Source organism: Gorilla gorilla, chromosome 12 (genome assembly GCF_029281585.2).
Source record: "Gorilla gorilla gorilla isolate KB3781 chromosome 12, NHGRI_mGorGor1-v2.1_pri, whole genome shotgun sequence".
In the NCBI taxonomy this organism is placed as follows: Eukaryota; Metazoa; Chordata; class Mammalia; order Primates; family Hominidae; genus Gorilla; species Gorilla gorilla.
Window position 1 is genome coordinate 71,371,515 of NC_073236.2, and position 14,705 is coordinate 71,386,219.

The 14,705-nt window shown below is 39.9% G+C and overlaps 1 protein-coding gene across 2 annotated transcripts in view; it reads right to left on the reverse strand.

The window, feature by feature from the left end:
* Positions 1-14,705, reverse strand: part of PLEK (pleckstrin) — a 145,926-nt gene that overhangs the window by 21,237 nt on the left and 109,984 nt on the right. Inside the window, exon 1 of one of the 2 annotated variants that reach the window (XM_004029345.5) lies at positions 10,756-10,975. The exons of the other annotated variant lie outside the window; for it this stretch is intronic. Within the exon in view, the coding sequence (XP_004029394.2) occupies positions 10,756-10,797 (42 nt within the window). The 5' untranslated portion in view covers positions 10,798-10,975. Of the gene's footprint in view, positions 1-10,755; positions 10,976-14,705 lie in introns of those variants that run through there. 2 annotated transcript variants of the gene reach the window in all.

Genomic DNA, 14,705 nt, shown 5'->3' on the forward strand with positions numbered 1-14,705 from the left:
GCAGTCATAAGTGGTGACGTGCACCCTGCAGTTGCTTCCATCTCTTGGGCTAATCAGATTTTATCTGAATATGAATGTCAAAAAGAAACTCAGACAGCAGCCTTGTGTGCAGGCATGGCTAAGTTGTATGAAAATCACTTGCAAAAGGTCTATAATGCCAGAATGAGGCTATCCACATTAATGTAGCCCTTAAAAAAATCCTTACTTAAAATGTTTTCAGTTTGGGTTCATGCCAGCTGCCCCTTTAGCAATAAATTGACCATTCTGATTAAAACAGGGAAGTCTCTATTTCTGGTCTATATTTTGGAAGAATTTGGCAAAGGTCTATTCTTTAACCCATGATATCACCCTGTCATGACTACCACAAAATAGAATTATCATCCAGTTCCCAAGAGACCCTGCTGCTTATCTCAAAATACAAAGGGCCTCTATATAAAGGTCCAGTTGACCAAAAGGAAGACTATTTATGCAAAGATAAATACTTGTGGGACTATCACTTTGCTTGTCCAAACATTTCCTTTGTTCTAGTTACTAAAATAATTTTCTAAATTAAAATACCCTATCTCTTTTCTGCATGGGCAGAATAACTATTCCAGACGAACACTGGATTATTTCCCCTTTTAAAAATGAGCAAGATCAGACACTGTGCCAACACATGAAATAATTCCAGTAAAATGCCTTTCTGTTTTACAACTGAAACATATCTAGAATACAAAGAACTCCTGCAAATCAATAAGACAAGTACAAACAATCCTATTTTTAAATGAGCAAAAAGTATCGAGCGGCACTTTAGTAAAGAAAACATCCAAAAGCTTATGAAAAAGTGTTCAACATCATTATTTATCAGGAAAATGCAGATTCAAATCACAATGAGATACCTCTACACACCTGCTAGAGTACCTAACATTTTAAAAGTCAGAGAAGAATAAGACTTGACAAGGAGGTAGAATAACTGGAAGTACCAAACATAGCTGGCAGGAGTGCAGAATATCACATCCAATTCAGAAAAAATATCTGGTGGTTTTATGCTAAAGCTAAACACATATATGTCCTTTGCACCAGCAAGTTCACTCCTGGGCAAAGATCTGAGAGAAATGAATGCATATTGTCATAAAGGTTTCATCAAGAATGTTCATGACACCTTTATTCATCATAGCCAGAAACAAAGACTAACCCAAATGCCCATCAACAGGAGAAGGAATAAGTAAACTGTATAATATAATATATAAATCCATTATTAACACAGTAAATGTATACTATGGAAAACAACTTAGCAATTTTTTAAAAATGAACCGCTAGTACCTGGAACATTATAAATAAATCTCATAGATGTTGAGTGAAAAGCAAACAGGCAAAACATGTGCTTAGAGTATGATTACATTCATATGAAGTTCAACAACAGGCATAGCTTATGAGAAAATATTACAATAATGGTTACCGAGGATGGGAGTATAGACTAGGAAGGGAACAATGGAACTTTATAGCATACTAGAAATGTCTCTGTCTTTATCTGTGTGTTGATTACATGAGGTATAGGTATGTAAAAAATTATGACACCCTTCATGTACCTTATTGTAAGTTATCCTTCAATTAAAAAACAAAGTTGTTAACTCCAGGTCCTGTTAGTTAACTCCATGGAGGGGTATACAGTGATTATAGTAACACCACCCTTCAAGTTGCTTCTATAGAAGGAAACTATTCCACATTAGTTACTTCTCTCACTTAACCACTGGAAAAACAGCATATTCATGCAATGAATTGTCCTCGATTGAATCATGGATTCTTTTCAAAGCCGCTATGCAGAATATTATTGAGTGATCTGGCATCATTTGAATGTAAAAGGTGTATTAGATAATGGCATTTTATCAGTAATAAATTTCTTAGATGTGATAATGGCATTGTGATTATATAGGAAAATGTCCTTTTTCTTGGAAGATGTATGTTGAAGTATTTTGGAGTGAGGTAGCATGATGTCTGCAAATTACTCTCAACTATCTCAACCTAAAATGATATGTGTGTTTATTTACACAGAAATTCAGAGATAGGGAGAGACAAAGCAAATGTGCCCATCCATTATCAATTGATTAATCTAGGTAAAGGGTATATGAATAATGGTACTAGTTTCCTCATTTTTCTGTGGGCTTAACTTTTAAAATAACTTGGGAAAATTATGAAATGAATGAGTAACATATGACTCTGCTATGTATTAAAATTTAGAATATACTATTAGTGAAATACATAGACAAATCTATTTAATAAAAAATTTTAAAAATACCTGGAAATAAGAAAAGAAAGACATGTTCTCAGAGCTAGAAATGAAAAGTTGCACTAGATGATTGCCAGAATCCGTTTTAAACCTAACATTTAATATTCAACCTCAGGAATAGCTGAGATTATTAACTGCCATCATCACTCAGGGCTTTTGACTTTGAAATTGGGATGCATCAGTAGCGATAAGCCGGCATTGCATGCCTTCAGTAGACAAAGCCTCTGGAGACAACTGTCCAAAATGAGTTTGTATTTTTATTTTATTTTTTTATTTTTTTTATTATACTTTAAGTTTTAGGGTACATGAGCACAACGTGAAGGTTAGTTACATATGTATACATGTGCCATGTTGGGATAGCATTAGGAGATATACCTAATGTTAAATGACGAGTTAATGGGTGCAGCACAACAACATGGCACATGTATACATATGTAACTAACCTTCACGTTGTGCTTTTCTAAATCAAGTGCAGCCTCCGGGGTCTGACTCTGAGGAGGATGTGTCATTTGGGATTCAGGGTCATTATGCACAATGAAGAGGCTGATACTTTATGAAACAAGAGAAATCTGACCACTTACAAAGCTTAAACATCCTTCCAGGCCTGATAGTGCTGAGTTAGGTCAGGATGATGGAATTTGAGGAGGTTTTTCTCTCCTCTTCACCACTACTGCAGCTACCAGTTTCTCACTCGGGTAACCTGGCAGCACCTCTCCTTGACCATTCCTAAATTTTTCCTTTTCTGGCCCCAACCCACTTGATGCTCACCCAAGAGCAAACCTGGAAGTGTGATTATGGAATGTCCAAATGACAGAGAAATTTAGGATCATCTACCAACACTGTCACCATATTGATAAAAAAAAAGTGGAGGCCCAGTTAAGTGATTGGCCTACCACATCTGAACAATTAATGTTAAGTGATTGGCCTAGTACATCTGACCAGTTAATGTAGAATCCATGTCTCCTGATTCTCAATTTTATGTTTTTTCCCTTCCCCTCAGATGTCATTTTCATTTTGGTTCTTGCATAACACTGAGTCATTCTGGAATCTGTATCAATTTCTTCAGACCACTTAGCTAGCTATTTCACTTCAATGGAGATATATATATATATATATATATATACACACATATATATCCATATGCTGTGTGTATGTGTGTCTGTGTGTGTGTGTGTGTGTGTGTGCGTGTGTGTGTGTAGCATATGTGTGTTTTCACCCATTATATGCCAAAACCTGTACATGTCCACAATGGGATGCTGAGTCAGATTTAAAGTTTTCTGGTAAATACCTGTTCATCATCATGGGACTGGTATAATTTAGCACCTAAGAGTCTGACATTGCATGACATCAAAAGAAGAAATCATAAAGAATGGCAGATTTAACCATATTAAAAATAAACTTCTCGGCTGGGCGCAGTGGCTCATGCCTGTAATCCCAGCACTTTAAGAGGCTGAGGTGGGTGGATCACTTGAGGCCAGGAGTTTGAGACCAGCCTGGCCAACATGATGAAAGCCAGTCTCTAATAAAAATATACAAAAATTAGCTGGGTGTGGTGATGCACACCTACCGTCCCAGCTACTTGGGAGGCTGAGGCAGGAGAATCACTTGAACCCAAGAGGTGGAGATTGCAGTGAGCCTAGATCACACCACTGCACTTCAGCCTGGGCAACAGAGCAAGACTTCATCTCAAGAAAAAAAAAAATGAACTTCTCTATATTTAAAAAACTGCAACAACTGAAAAGCAAATGAAAATGCATAGATATTTGTATCATCATATGATTAAAAATTAGTATCCTTAATTCTTTAAACTCTTTAGAACCAATAAGAAATATATCAACACTCCCAATATTTTAAATGGGCAAATAATATAAATAAGCAATTCTCAAATGAATAAAAGCTGGGTCCAATAAAACATAATTGATTGCTTCAACCGCAATCAAAGAAATGCAAATTGAAATTAAATAAGATACAGCCTTTCTCTTTAATAATATTTTTTAAAGACTTATAAGGTGTGGGAAATGAGCATGTGGGAAAAAAGGAGCTCTATGAGTCAGCAGTTTGATGTGGGCTGTCAAAAAAAAACTAAACTCATTGTGGTTGTATACAGAGAAGTGTAAGATCGAAAGCAAGGAAAATGATAATTCTGTCTTTAAACGAAGCATAGCCTGCAGGTGACCATGGGCTCTGGAGCTGGATGGCTCAGGCTCAAATCCCAACTCTGCCACTTTCTAGTAATGTGGCCTTGAGAAAGTTTTTAAACTTCATTCTCTCCTTCTGGCAAGCAGATATGATGATATCTACTTCTCAGCTTTGTTGGGAGATGAAAACAATCCATGTAAATTGCTTAAATCAGTAATTGGCATATAGTAATCACCCATTAAATAGTACCTGTTCCTTACAGTTCTATGCTTATCAGGTGCTCTTGGAGAACTATACTAAGTTCAAGTGACCTCAAAGCTGCATGTAAACCAGAGCCTGTTCAAAGCAGAACACAAAGATGGTATCATCTCTCTAACTGTTGGAGGAACTGACTAGGTTTTAGCCCATAAAGGAACAGGTAGAGCAGGTGTGAACGCCTGGATTGTTTTGAGGTCCCAGCCGGTGGAGGTTTCAGGAAAACAGTTTTCTGCATAACTTAAGGGAGAAAATGTAATTAGTGAGTTCCCTAACAAGAGAAGTATTCAAGCATGCTTGTTAACAGATGAATAAAAGAAATGCAAGCCGCAGATGAGAAGCTGTATTAAATCTGTAACATCTCTTTCTACCCTGAGATCCTACACATCTATTCCAAGGTGCCTGGTGTCCCTCTTTTCCCCCTTTAGTCTTCTATTTCCAGGTGTCCCTGCCAACCCTTGGGCTTGCTTGAAAGCCAAAAAATAATAATAAATCTTTGAAATATATTCTACATGATCATCTAAAAATGACTTCCCCCGTTGAAATTACTTTTTCTTAAGACTTAAGAAGTTACTTTGGTCTCTATGAAGTCTATTTTAGGCAAGTTTCTTTATTTGGGACACGTTCATTCAACAAATAATGATAGAATGGCTCCTATGCTTTCAACACTGGCCTGGTTGTTGGGATGCAAAATTAAGCAACTCTGGGCGCAGTACTCACACCTGTAATCCTAGCACTTTGGGAGGCCAAGGCGGGTGGATCTCTTGAGGTCAAGAGTTCAAGACCAGCCTGGCCAACATGGTGAAACCCCGTCTCTTCTAAAAATATAAAAATTAGCTGGGCTTGGTGGCACATGCCTGTAGTCCCAGTTACTTGGGAGGCTGATGTAAGAGAATCACTTGAACCCTGGAGGTGGAGGTTACAGTGAGCCAAGATTGTACCATTCCACTCCAGCCTGGACTACAGAGCAATACTCTGTCTCAAAATACATAAATAAATAAAATAAAAATAAAAATAAACAAGACCCTATCTCTGCTCTCGAATAGTTCACAACCTCACATGGGAGAGAGTGACCTCCAGGTCAGTGTGATGAATGCACAAATTGAAGTGTGCCTTCTTGTGTACACCCAGCATCACAGAAAGAAGCTACAACCAATGGCTGAGGGTTGGGGCAATCAGATATTTGTGTTTAGAATCCCTCTTAGACACTCCCTACAAAGTGAAGGCATCTCTTTTAACTTCCCCTTTCCCTCAAATTTCTCTTTTCACATACTGATGTATGGCTGGAATTCAAAGGAAAATTACACTGTGATCAAAACTGCGTATCTAAAGCAGAACTGTCAGTTACTATTATCTATTCTTGCACACCCATGGGACATGTTATTTTAAGTTGATGCTGCACTCAATTAAGCCCTTGTGTTGGCTACAACATAAATCACATCATCTAGTTTTCCAGTCTGATCCATCAAATCACTGACATAACATCCCAAACAAATGGTTGTGTTGTGCCTATATAAACTCACTGAAGGCAAAGGAACTAGTCTATTCAGTAGCATATTTTTTACATAAGTGAACTCTTCCAGGTTGGAAAATTTATCAGTGAAAACATATTAAATAAGCAATACAGAAATGGCACAGAGAGTGCTTAACAGCATGACTTCTGGAGCCTTAGATTTAAATTCAGATCTCAATTTTGCCTCTTCCAGGCTCTGTAACCTTAGGTAACTTATTTAATTTTTCCAAGCATGAGTCTCCTCACCTGTAAAATGAAAGTAACAAAGCACCTGTTTCACATTATTGTGAAGATTAAATGAGATAATATACATAAAGCATTCACCACAGTGGCCAGCACGTAGTATACATTTGAAAAATGGCGACCATAGAAACAGGTAAGAGTACGGTTTTGGGGGCGGAGGTTGCAGTGAGCCGAGATCGTACCATTGCACTCCAGCCTGGGCAACAAGAGCAAAACTCAGTCTCAAAAAAAAAAAAAAAAAAAAAAAAAAGTACGGTTTTGTAGGCAACACTGTGGAGTCGCTCTGGCATAAGGTTCCCCTGGGTACCCCTCATCATGGTGACAGTGCTTTGGAAAAGAATGTCACTGCAGTACGAGCCCACGAGGGCCACATAGAAAGTGGTTAGGCTCTGCGTGATACTGGGGCCACACTGCTGGGTTGCAAACCAGCTCTGCCACTTATTAACTGTGTGACTTTGGGCAAGGCCATTTGCCTCTCTGTACCTCAATCTCCTTATCTGTTAATTAAGGATAATAATTGTCCCCATTTTGTTGAGTTGTCGTAAGTATGTTGTATAAATGCCTTAAGGCATGAAATGCTTGGAACTGTTCCTGCTTCAGGGTAAACGCCACATGCGTTAGCTATTACAATGATGATGAATCAGTAGGCACAAATCGCTTCAGATTATTTCATGCTGCCTAGAAGACAAGGTAGATCCAGGAAAGAATTCCTGGGCCAGGACCCTGACTCTCGGGCTCTCTTCCACTTCTACCACAGCTTTCTGCAGCCCTTTCCTTTCCTGTCCCTGCTGCTTGCCCTTCCCTTTCCCATCACCCTGATTCCTATGCTTTCTCCCAGCCTCAAAGGACATCCAAATCCCTCAGCCACTTTCTGAGTCAGCGCTGCTGCGCCAAGTGCTTGTGAGGTTGGTTGTCCTGGAAACAACAGCTTGCTCCATAAACCTCTAGGAATTAGGCTGGTTTGAGACATGACTTGGAGGAGTCTAGGTTATGCAGAGCATATAATTTGATCTTCTCTCATTTTTTCCAGTTATGATGATGAACATATCTAATTCAGTAGTAGGTATTCGAGTACCTTCCAAACATGTTTATGGCCAGAAAGAAACCCCCTAAACAGAAAGTAAGGGAGGCTGAGGTTTTTAAACCTAATCTTGCCCACAAAACAATTTGTTCGTGCCTTGCTCTGGCTCTAGTGAGTTCTTTTGCAGGCCAGGGTAAGCCTGCCTTTCAGAATGCTGCCTGGGATCAATGAGATGGTAAGCTTTGCTGTTAGGCAGGCCGGGATTTGAATCCCAGGTCATCCTCTTGCCACATGTTTCACTGTGGGCGAGTCACTTATTCTCTGTGAGCCTCAGTTTTCTTATCTGTAAGATGAGGATCACATAGGGTGGTTAGGATTAAGTGAAGTCATGTTCGTATAGCAGCTTGCTGCTCCATGGTTGGCTAGAAGTGCTCTTTTTTAAAACAAAAAAGTAAGGTGAAAGACTCTGAGGCAAAGAGACATGGGTGTTACTTGGAATGAAAAAGCTGGAAAATGACAGAATCGTGTATTTTCCCTCCGCCTCTTAACCACTATCTTCATTTGGAGATCTTATTCAGGAGGCAAAAGGGGAAACCTGGATTGTGAAATGTCAACAGTCATCTTGCACAGAAGAAAAGCAGAAACATTTTACAGTTAACACTACTGACCCCAAGATTTCTGACCTGACAAAATTCCTGCACCAGCATTTTCTAATGCTATATTTTTTCCACCCAAAACATCTTATCTGCAATAAAATTATTTCATAAATCAAGACACAGGACAAAGATGTTCTCTGTTACTACCCAGGTATCTTGAACTGCATAAGAGAAAAAGGTGAATGGAGGAAGATTCACTATTATTATTTTTCATGCTTTAATATCAAAAACCATAGCCAAGGCTTCTAAGAGCCTTTTCAAAGATTTTTATGGCCCCTTCCTTCATAATTAATTTGGCAACCAACCCAGGAACTAGTACATATCCCCATTAACATCTAGGGGAGGCCCCACTATCTACTGAAGCATATATTGATGCTGATACAAATAATCAGTGTCTTACGCAGCTTATGTACACCAATTATATGTCAGATTCCTGACATATGCAGTTTTTAACCCACACGTGAGGTAACTGAAGGAAACTTAATGTCTAAAGTAGTTAAGAACTTTAATACCTTCTTGGGAAACTCTGTCTTTAGGTTTAGTTCTGCAGCTGAAAAAGGGAATATTTCTGGACCAAACATTTCTTTAAAATATCAAATGAGATGCTGGAGGCTATGTGAGAATGGAGGGTTGGAGAAGGGAGAGGATCAGAAAAAATAACTATTGGATACTAGGCATAGTACTTGGGTAACAAAATGATCTGTACAACAAACGCCTGTCACAGGAGTTTACCTATATAACAAGCCTGTACATATATCCCTGAACCTAAAATTAAAGTTTTAGAAGAATTAAAAAAAAGAGAATCTTAATGCATTATATCAGAGTGTTCAAAAGGTCCCAGAGAAAAATGCAGTAATTATGGAAGATGTAACTTGTAAACATGAAAATTATGGAAGATATAAATTGTAAAACTATCAATACAAAATTTCACTATTTAATTCCAGGCACATTTTCTAGATTGGCTTTTACAATCTGAGAGAACTACTCTCACTAATTAAAAACTATTTATTAATTTAAATCCACATGCTTGACAACCCTGACTCTATCATCCCCAATTTTTAGTGAGACAGCTTCACTCATTAGAAATTTAGCCTTCATATTTTTGTAATTTAGGGAGATTAAAATATGAGCATACAAACTTTATAACAGAATTTTCATTGCAAGATGTTTTTAATTGTTTAAAAAAACAAACAAAAACTTGCAGAAATGTTCCTATTCACTTGCTCTTCTTAGGATACTAGCACAAGTTATCAGGAAAGGAATAAGTCAATATTAATTATTACCAGGTCTTGCCAATTATTATTGGTGCCTATTGCAAGTAATCTTTTACACTTCTATGTATAAGTGTGTCTTTTCCAAAGGATGTTTCAAAGCACAGCTGGCTACAGAGATCAGCAGCTGAGGGCCCACTTATTCTCCAGTACCAACTCATAGCTCTCACCATCACAAATACACTACAAATCCTAACTTGGAATAAATCTGCTTTAAGAAAATGCTGGAGTAATGAACAAAGTTCAGTGCCATGAATCAGAAACCTAAGCATCAGAGAAGGAGTGGCTGGTCACAACTGTCATAGCCATGTGACTTGGGGCAATCACCGAGCCTTCTGGGTCTGTCTCCTCTTCTGCAAATGAAGGAATTAGGCCAGATGACCTAGGGTCCCTCCAGCCTGAAGTCAAAATGGAAGCAGGCAGCAATGTGTGCTATTTAACCCCCCTTACAGGTAGAATATTGTAGGCTAAAACCTGAAACAAATGAGTAGCCTAAAACAGACTCACAGTCACTGTTCATTCAACTAAAAAGCTAAGCACCTGAAGGAAGGCACTACGTTCAGCTCATTTCTGAAACAATCCACTCACTGAGGTTAGTGTGAGCATATCTGTGTATATAGGTGTTGCCCACAGGACACCAAGTCCTATGTGTGAATTCACATCCCGGGGAGCTTTCACAACCACACAGCACATACTCAGCATCCGAAGAAAGACCAACAGCACTAAGAAAATTCAATTTTCATGATGCACACCAGGGAGGCTAAGCCTTTTTCAGTACCCTAATCTTTAAAATGGTGCATCTACCACCTCGATGCCACATTACGCAAATTTACTAAGAATTGTGAGTGAAGAGATTTCAGCCCAATTAAAAAAAGATAAGGTTTTTTTTTAACGTGTCAATTCCAAGAAGTTGGCCCAAGAAATAAGCCGTAATTACTCTATCATTATATCAACTCTTTAATCACTTTTTTTCCCTTCCCTCCCAAAAAAAGAACTGAGGGGAAGGGGAATTTAAATAAAAAATGAATAGTCCCTCCAACAAACCTCCATAGAAGAGGAGTATATCTTCTGACAGAACACATCTGTGTGCCTCTTAAAAAGGATATTCTAAATCTGGAGGGAGTTAGCTTAGATCCCCACCTTCCAGGCCCTGCCATCTGGAATTCTCAGACCCGTAATATCAAATTGTAAGGAAGCCGGGGCTGGATGAGTATCCCCACTCCCCTAACCCCACTCCAGCATTCTATGTGCTACCACGCTCCCCTATTTCAACCCAACTGGTTGAGCAGGAAACATTCCTAAGATGAGCAGGTAGCCCGTGGAGCTGGACCCAAGTCTCCCCAGCCCAGCCCATGTCCACTGACACCCTGGTAAGTGGCACCTTCGCTCACCTTCTTCACAAGGTAGCCCTCTCTGATCCGCTTTGGTTCCATGCTGGCTGGACAGGCAGAGGCAAAGGTCACTCTCAGGCAACTCCTCTCAGCAGCTGGGCCTCCTCTGCATGCTGAGGTGGCTGTGGGCTGCCTTTTCTACAGCGGGTTGCTTTCACAATTTCCCTTCTGCTGGCGGTCGCATGATCACATCCTCTTCCCCTCACTGGGGTGGAAGATCAGAATAAGGAACTGCAGAGTAAACCACCCATTCCTTGCTAATGCTGGAGACTTATTAAAACCACAATTGGGTTGAATATTTACCTAAGGGAAATTCTTACTACCATACAGAAAATCCCTCTTTTAAAGAGAAAAAGAAGTGATGAAAGGAAGAGGAAGATGAACAAGAAAAACTTGTTGGTGAAAATTGTCCTGAGTAAGGATTATTCTTGAGATCCTGGAAATGCCTAATAAAAATGCCAAGAAATTCAGAACCATCTGGTTAGCATAACAAAGTTAACTACTAAATGAATGCCTATTTCTCTCTATGCCAAGCCCTGTATCAAGTGTTTCTCAGCCTACTTATTTTAAACTAAATTAGTCTGCACATAGGCCAGGCATGGTAGCTCATGCCTGTACTCCCAGCACTTTGGGAGGCCAAGGCAGATGGATCACCTGGGGTCAGGAGTTCAAGACCAGCCTGGCCAACATGGTGAAACCTTGTCTCTACTAAAAATACAAAAATTAGCCGGGCATGGTGGTGTGTGCCTGTAGTCCCAGCTACTCGGGAGGCTGAGGCAGGAGAATCACTTGAACCTGGGAGGCGGAGGTTGCAGTGAGCAGAGATTGGTCCACTGCACTCCAGCCTGGGAGACAGAAAAAGACTTCATCTCAAAACAAACAACAACAAAAATGAGTCCACACATCAAACCCATAGGGAAAGTATATTATTTTCCTTATCTTAGAGTAAGGAAACTCAGGCTCAGAGAAGAAAAGTTGTCTCAAGTTGACGCTGCAGGTCACAGGGGAAAGCAGAAGAACCAGGGAGGGATGTGCTAGGGTGCCACTGCCTCACATCAGGCATGAGAACAGGTGTTCCACATTGACTGCTGATCTCACAGTTAGCCTGTAAAAAGAAGTCTATCATCAAACAGGTTTTTGAGAAACTTTACATAATAGTCCCAGGTTGGCAATTCCTCTAAATGATGAACAAATTAAAGACCTTCGCCCCGCCAAAGTACTACAGCAAAGAATCCTATAATGGTGTTTCCCAAACTTACTTGGCCATAGCATTATTTTTTGAACAATTTATGTTAACTTTTTTTTATCATAAATTGAATTAGATCTCCCAAAAAAGAAGTCCTAACCCTTAGCACTTCAGAATGCATCCTTATTTGGAAATAGGGTCATTGTAGATATAATTAGTTAAGATGAGGTCATACTGAAGCAAGTGGGCCCTTAATCCAATGTGACTGGTGTCCTTATAGGAAAAGGGCACACAGAAAACAGCCATGTGACAACAGAGTGATGCATTTACAAGCCAAGGAACGCCAAGGATGGCCAGCAACCCCCAGAAGCTGGAAGAGGCACGCAACAATTCTCTCCTAGAGCTGCTATAGAGAACATGGTGCTGACGACACCTTGATTTCAGACTTATGGCCTCCAGAACTGTAAGACAATAAATTTCCATTGTTTTAAGCCACCAGTTTGTGGTACTTTGTTATGGCAGCCCCAGGAAACCAATATAATCCTGAAAAACGAATATTCCATAGAATAAACTTAGAGACCCGTTAATCTGACCATGTGAAAATGAGCAAGTTTGTTATTACTTTGTGCCTCAGTTTTCTCATCTGTAATACGGGGATAATAACACCTATCCAATGAGGTCATTCTGAAGATTAAATAAGATAGACATGGAAGTATTTAGAAGAGTGTCTGAAACATAACTAGTATCCATAAATATTAGTTGTTCTTCATCTTCAAGGCAAATCTCCGTTATCCTAGAGCTGATCCTTTTCAATGATAAGTTCAACAGAGATGATGAAAGCAATCGTAGGACTAGATTTTCCTCATTACACCCGTCAGTGTTCTTTCACTGCAATCAACAGATAACTCTGGCTAATAGAGGCAAATAGGAATTTACTGGAAGAGAATGGAGTGGCCCACAGACTGAAGGAAAAATGAAGACTGGGGTCTTTGAAAGGACAGGAATCAGGGCAGTTGTGGGGTTCCAGGAAGCAAGACACCAAGATGAAAGAATGCCAGTGGTTTTCAGACTCTGCAGTAGTCTCCAGGGATCAGGCCTCTGATTGGCCTAAGTTGGCCTAGTGCTTCTCTCTTGGGTATCTGAAGGGGGAACATGTGAACCGACAGCCCCAGCACGACCATGCTCAATGGGAGAAGGGAGGTGTCCCCTAAAGTAAAATCAAGATGCTATTAACAATAGATGAGCGATGGCTCCAAGAAAGGCAAAACTGACAGACGTCCACGAGGGCATCTGAGGAGCCAGGGAAGTTAGGGGAAAGAAGAAGTTCTGTTCTTGGGGTTTTCTGAGAGCTTCCTGATTCCCTCTCCTCTTCCCTCCAGCTGTGTTTCTAGCCAACAGTCACTGCCCCTGTATTTCTCACTTTTCATTTTATGCTAATATCCATTACATAAAATCGTTGATGGTTTCTTTTCAGTTTCTCATTGCACCAAAATTAAATAGAAATTGTTATAAAGTGTTGGGGGCTGAGAGTAGAGGGATCAACATTTGATGTCACCTGAGCAAAACAGGAACAAATAAAAGGGTAATTTTCTGTATCTGCACTCAAACAAGTATTTTGCTGTGTCTGTATAGTCAATGGAAACCACTCTTAGATTTACCAAGTCTGATTTCATAGTTAAATGTATCTCCTTTTGTTTAACTGACCAAGTGACTTCTAATTTGGAATGTCTTCACTGTTTGTCCTAGCATAATCAGAAGGCTTTAAAGAACCCTCACTCAGAAACCTCATATTATTTTTGGATGCCTACGGTGTAAAAGCACCCCCTGCGTTCCGAATAATTCATTTCAAGAAACAATAGTATTAAGTGTTTAGTATGTGCCAGGCGCCTGAATAGGTGCAGGGGTAAAAATGTCTTGACACCAAGGAACCTCCGGCATTTGTGAATCTGCTGAACATCGCCATTGATGGACTGGATGATGCCGCCTTTGCCCCTCCCCCTCCTGCCACGTGTCATCGCGCCTACTTAGCGACACCTAGTGGTCAGTAAAGAGAACTATCTGAATCAATGACGCCTTTCAGGACTTCTCTCAACAGAGTTTGAGCAAGTTTTCTTCTGCTGTGTCAGATCCCTCTCCCAGATCAGATCATTAGAACCTCCTCCAGTATCTTATGTATATGTGTCTAGAATGACTTTTTTTTTTTGAGACAGAGTCTTGCTCTGTCGCCCAGGCTGGAGTGCAATGGCCTGATCTTGGCTCACTGCAACCTCCACCTCCCAGGTTCAAGTGATCCTCCCACCTCAGCCTCCCGAGTAGCTGGGATTACAGGGACACGCCACCACGCCCGGCTATTTTTGTATTTTTAGTAGAGTTTCACCATGTTGGCCAGGCTGGTCTTGAACTCCTGACCTCAGGTGATCTGCCTGCCTTGGCCTCCCAAAGTTCTGGGATTACAGGTGTAAGCCACCGCACCCAGCCTAGAATGACTTTTTAAGATCTCTTTCTGTACGCATTTGATCAATAACCTTGGAAACGTTATTCTTGTAGTACATTTTATTGCTGTAAGGGAAAGTTAAGACTTCTGAATAAGCAAAAATGATTACATCTCCAATGGAAAACTATGCATTCTTTACAGCACACATTTCTAAGTTATTTGTTTCTACGGAATCTGTGTTTTTTCTTGTCTTGGAGTTATTTTAGAGCTCTGTAGATTGTGGATAAATACAAATAATTCTTGTCTATAAACATGCAAATAAATTCTGCC